The sequence below is a fragment of the Pundamilia nyererei genome, unplaced genomic scaffold (assembly GCF_000239375.1).
Source record: "Pundamilia nyererei isolate P.nyererei 1_Seehausen unplaced genomic scaffold, PunNye1.0 scaffold00078, whole genome shotgun sequence".
Taxonomy (NCBI): domain Eukaryota; kingdom Metazoa; phylum Chordata; class Actinopteri; order Cichliformes; family Cichlidae; genus Pundamilia; species Pundamilia nyererei.
Genome location: NW_005187479.1, coordinates 763,382 through 769,381, shown reverse-complemented (window position 1 = coordinate 769,381; position 6,000 = coordinate 763,382). Strand labels below are relative to the sequence as shown.

The 6,000-nt window shown below is 37.4% G+C and overlaps 1 protein-coding gene across 3 annotated transcripts in view; it reads left to right on the top strand.

Annotated features, from left to right (window-relative positions):
- Positions 1–6,000, top strand: part of furinb (furin (paired basic amino acid cleaving enzyme) b) — a 95,136-nt gene that overhangs the window by 46,809 nt on the left and 42,327 nt on the right. For all 3 annotated transcript variants that reach the window (XM_005737654.1, XM_005737652.1, XM_005737653.1), the window contains exon 4: positions 5,452–5,547. In XM_005737654.1, coding sequence (XP_005737711.1) covers positions 5,452–5,547 — 96 coding nt within the window. The remainder of the gene's footprint in view (positions 1–5,451; positions 5,548–6,000) is intronic.

Sequence of the window (6,000 nt, the reverse complement as noted above, 5' to 3'; positions counted from 1 at the left end):
TGAGGAAGATTTAATGATGTGTAATATTGGATTCTGGGTGCAGAAGGGACCGAGCAACATTAAAACCCAAGTGAGAATCTGTCAATAGAAAGTTGATATGTTCCTAATAAGTGGCTTGAAAGTATTAAAATAAAGCAATGAGATGGACACTGAGGTGTATTATGTGCTCTGTGGGCTTTTTGCTGATACCAAATGAGAGAAAAACCAATCTGCACTTTAAAACTGCTGCCTTGACGTCAAAGCCTAAGAATTACAGCCTTGCCTATTATAAAGACATTTTTGACAAAGGAGATTCCATCTCGAGTTCATCTTAGTTGGAATGTCAGTAGTTCAAGTTAACGCAGCACTTGAACCTAGCTATTAAGGGCAGCAGATTTCTGGCTCAGGCACAACAACTTGCCCCTAGGTTGCCCAACCACCCACACAACCAGAGCAAACCTCAGGCAAAGCATGACCACTGCCAAAAATGTGCCACAGAAGCATAAGTGAGTGGGTTTGTTTTTGTGTTTTTATTTAAGTGCATTTGTGTAATCATATGGTTCTGTAAGACCATCTGATCTCTGGAAAAAATAAAGAACAGTAAAGGTTTTGCTTTACCTTTTTTTTTTTTTTCCAAATAAACAAATAAATAAATAAATAAAAAGACAATGGTTGGATTTGGATTAGTCATTGCTGAGCTTTGAGCTCGTTACAGTGTTTCCTCTCTGTAATCCAGCAGCTGTAACTCACATTACCTCCATTGTCTCTTTTCCTCAGCTCTGTGGAGCTAACGTGCTTATCACCATCCCTTTTGAATAATCACGCAGTGGCATGATGACACTGGCAGCTGCATAAGCTTACACCATAATGCTTGCGAGAGTTGTTTGTCATCTCCTCTCCACACCCCGTATCATCTTTATGAGGGAAAGAATTGATTTGTTTGGGGCGGCTACTGTTGGGTTTCTTATGAACAGTAGTGTAAGGCAGCGTGCACAGTGTCCTGGCTGGAATTTAAACTACATCTGTTTCTCGTACAGTTTTACTAGAAAGTTTCACTCTGGCTGTAAAAGTATGCTGGATTTTTAGTTGCTATATGAGGCCAAATTGGATGAGGCTGACAAAATTCTGCATTTATTATTGTCAACAAATCCCGTTAGGAGACCAAAACCAATAATACATTAGTCTGCCTCTCAGTAGTGAACTCATGACTTACCAAGCTTGGCATTCAGCCCCAAGCCCACTGGTTGCTACTGACGTAAATGTTTAAGTATGAGTCACAAGAGGAACAAGAGGGTGGGGAAAAAATGCATTTGTCGGGGCCATGACTGATTATTTTCAAGACAGTGCGATTCCTCCTCCTTATATTGTTTCATTTTAATCTTTTTCAAAGGCTTGAAAAAACTAAAGTGATCCAATAATTCACAAGAAGAAAATCAAACGAGATGAAGAATATCTGTTTTCTGTTCGTCATGTCGTGAATATTCCTCGATATTATCTTCCAGACCCTTGAAGAAGCCATCATTGATTTACAGCACCAGCGCAATATGTGTGTAATCACCTCAAAATAAACCATGCTCGTCGTAATGTCTGGCTCACTGATCTTTTTATTGTTGAGACAACACTAAAGCTGCAGAAGGGAATATGCTTTCAGTGTCTGAAGCCTTGGATATACAGACAGTGCTTGTTAATGCAGGGTTTTTTGTGACTCAGAGTGGCCTTTCGGGGCGGACTATTCACATAAGTACATTGGTTTATGCAGGGCATAGACCATAAAGGCAGTGCGTATGTGCCATCTTATCTTATTATGAATGTTATTTCAGATTCTTATTTTATTAATTTTTCTTTATTAAAAGGATCAGAAAGTCCCATTTTCAAAAAGGAAAGAAATTCAGTTAAATCTTTAAATAAAAAAATTCAATTTCTTCTTGGATCTGGATAAAATCTCTTTAGAGCAGAAATTGTAGAAGAGCTGGTTGAGAAAATGTTGTAATAATTATTACAAAATCCTCCAATGACAATGATAAATTTAAATTTGATTCATATAAATCTATATAGAGCCAATTCACAACAGTCATCTCTGTGTACTTTACATTGTAGGGTCAAGACCTTATAGTACTCTACCCGCGAGAAAAGGTATTACTTGTAGTAATTTATGATAACTGCATGAGAGGCTGCCTTCGTGTGTGCAGGCTGCATTACCAGAGGCATGTAGGAAATGTAAAAATGGGCAGCTGTAATGCAGTGTAATATAGTGCATTAAGGAATAAAGGAAGACAGATGCCTTATCCACCGTTACTACTCAGAAATTGGCCAGTGGTGTACCATTCCCGCTCCAGTGACATATGCCGTTTCTTCTGGATGGTTTGTTCATTGTATTCCATCATCACAGTCCAATTCCCAGCAGCAGGTGCTGATCTTCATACTTGTAGACTACCTTTACATGGTAATCAGACTCTCACATCAGCGTGCAAACCTGAGATCAGCTTTGCAGGCTTACAAGTGCTGCTGTAAATAGATGAATGTATATTTAATATCTGTCTTTATTGAAAAGTTAAGGTAAACAAGTGTACTTTCAATAAAATCATTCTTTAAAAGACGTGTTGTCTGTTTTTCTCTTGTTGCTTTTGACACTTTTTATTGTGAAATAATTCCATATCAAGAAATAATATTGGAGCTTGTGCAGCATGGCTAGTCTGTAAAATCAATTACGGAGCAGCAAAGGCTATTGACTAAATAGTTTGTGAAATATATGGATCTCAATGATGCATGAGATACCCAAAATTTGTTACAGTTTTTTTTTCTTTTTTCTTTTTTTATTTGCATGCTCTGTCTCCAAGCAACCCCTCCTGCAGTCTGATTGACACGATAGTTTCCTACAATAACAAATCTTTAGTTATTTCAGTCCTGAGCTCAATATGACATTTTCAATTTAGCTTCAAATTAAAAGGCCCCCTGTGAGATTTCCTGCTAAACAAACTAGGAATGTTTACATTCACTGCTAAACTTTCCAAAGCATACTGCAGACAGAATAATACCCTCCTTATTAACCGTCTCGTTGATATGTTTTTCATGAATATAATCATGGTGTTTTCAGCTATAAGTCCCAGCCTTAGTAGTTAGTGGCATCAATTTATTGGTGATTGTCATTTGATTGGATGTTTTCATACAAATAGCAATGGAAAAAGTCCCTAAACGTATCTTTTTCTTTCCTTCTTTCTCTTTAAAGTGAGCCACAGAGCTATAGATCAAAGGACAGTGTGTCTTTTTTCACTGCTCTCTCTCTCTTTCTGCTTTGCCAACAACTCCAGCATGACTTCTTCTTAGTCATCAGACATGAAAACCCTCAGGACACACTGAGAGAGATGGAACAAATGTTTATTGCTCAAGCAGATTACAGTGCTAGCCCTTGTGGAGACCTCCTCCTTGTTTCTTGATTATTTCTTTGTGCAGGTGGTTGTATTTGTCTAGTCTTTGTCCCTGCCCAACACTTGAAGTATATTTTTTTAATTTCCAAAGATCACTTAATCTTCAGAAATAAACTGATTCCCCCTTTTTTTTTGTTTTTTTTTTGTAGTTATTAAGAGGAGGTCGTCTTGCTGAAATGTTGCTCAATTTGCAAAAGAGATTGCATTAATTATGTTTGAAGTCAGCTTTAGCTATAAATGAAATGCTGTTTATCCTGTAGTCGATGGCTGTATGCAGATTATCATGGGTGGTAATTTTGCTCCGTTAATAATGTGGCGGGCAGTGGGCAGCAGTGCGGTGAGGTCAGACATGTGCAGTTATAAATGTAATGAAATGAGATAAATGTTAATTAGTCTAGGATCATTTCAATGAGGTTAATGGCTGCATTCTCTAAGGCAAAGTTTTCAGCTGGGTTTGGAGCTTACACCCTCAGCAGCTGTACTCAACACATTTTCTTTCAGACCTTGTGCTTTACAGAAGCATATAATTATGAAGTCGAGCAAGTAGAGAAGCCTCACCATTAGAAACAACACCAACAGCAGCAAAGCGATTGCAAAATGCTAAAAAAAAAATCCACTGAAAAGACCTAAAATAGTTAAATAGCAAGTTGTACTTTGACAGTCTGCATTGTAAAGGAAATTCAAAAGTTTAGTCACGCTTCACTTGAGTGTTCTCCATGCAAATAGAGCAAGTTTGGGCTTTTTCACCTTCAACAAAAAAAATCAGCAAAGGATGCATTTATCATTGACAATAATAATAATGCAGAACAGCATTTGCTCTAAGTGCTGTAGAAAATAAACCTCTGCTGTAAGCTCACTCAATCGACTGTCTGCTGATTCCCTCTGCTATAGTATAATTTCAGCCCAAGTCAGTATTTGAATTGTATTTTCAGTATTTTTGTCCTTATTTTAAGAAAGTTAACTTTTGTGTAGTTACACAAGTATAGCAAAAAACAAAAAGCAATGCCCCAGTGCATTATTTGTGTGTTTTCTGTATAGATGACAAGTTGACAGGTGACCATGAGGTAAAGCTGCTCTGCATAAAAATAAACAAAACCCCGTATAATTATGGGGTTATGCTTGTTGGAGGTGGGTGGGCTGTTTGGGTTTTGTTTTAGGGTTTTTAATTAAATGGATAGACTCAAAAAATAATTAAAAAATGAGAAACGTATCTTCTAAAGCTTTTCAGATAGTGAAATTGAATTTTTATGGAGGATCCAAAGTAATGGAACACACCACAATAGTCAATTTAACCTTGTTTTAATAGTTGTTTTTAATATTTGTCAATCATAATAGAAGTTAAAATGTGATTATTTGCACACCCCTACAACAAGGCATTCCTTGTTAAGCATATGAATGCTGTCCTTTTATTGTTTTTTGTCACGGCTTGAATATAAATTGCTGACCTAAATGGGTCTATTTAAACTAGGTCTCTTTTAGCATTCTTACTACTGTCTCATGTACTCAGAGTGTTCAGAATATATGGGTATTAGCATGAAAACCCAAATGTTGAATGGCATTAACTGATTTGCTGTGTGACCTGTTAACATTGTGTGTTGCATTGTTTTTTGCAACTTCTGAAGCAAAACCACTATATGAAATTTACTATGTGTGATATTAGCAAGACTTGTTACCCTTACTTACTGAGCCTGAGCATTTCCCAGCAGCCCTCCCAACTTCAAAGGCCCCTGCTCAGGCACACTGTACAGTAGCCACCTTCCCTGTGCATCTGAGCAATGAACTAAATTAGATTTTCTTCACATCTCTGCTTCTCTTTCTAGTTATTACTTTTTGAACACAGCTGGGACCGTGTTTTCCTACATCCCCAGTCTGTGGGACACAGCAACAATTTCTCAAATTAGAACATTAATAATGACACAATATCATGAGGATTCCTGAGTAAACTGTGCTTTTTCTTTTTGCGTGTGGGTTTGCTTGTTTGCTTTGTGTGTGCATGCTGTTTGTGTGTGTGCGTGTGTGCACGCGTGTGTGTGCCTTGACAATCCAGGTCCTGTGGACAGAGCAGCAAGTGGTGAAAAAGAGGAAGAAGAGGGATGTGTATGAAGACCTAACGGATCCTGATTTCCCTAAGCAGTGGTACCTGGTGTGTAGACTTCCTACCATCTATCTCATTAGTTTGACATTATTACTAAAATGTTAAAATTGGGAAATGGAATAATTAAAATGCTTATGAAATACCATACATAATGAGATTTTCAGTAGCATGGTTCTAGTTTTCTAAAAGAGATATCTCTATGCTTCACCAACAAATAAAGTGGGTGTACAGTCAGCTGACTATATAGTGGCTGCTTCTCATATGCATTTGAAATCCCACTTTACATTTTCAAGCCCTCTCTGTATTCAATCATTTCAGTAGCAGGCTGTAGGAATGCCTGTTTCCAAGCTATATTCTTTGTTGAAGTGGAAGATTTATATTTAAATACAGCTGGTCTGGTAATCATAAGATGTGTTGCTCCGTTATGGGCTATTCTTTACCTGGCCTGTTTTAACCTCCTGCAACTTTTTTTTCTCAGTCAAATATATAATGTAGTGCCTT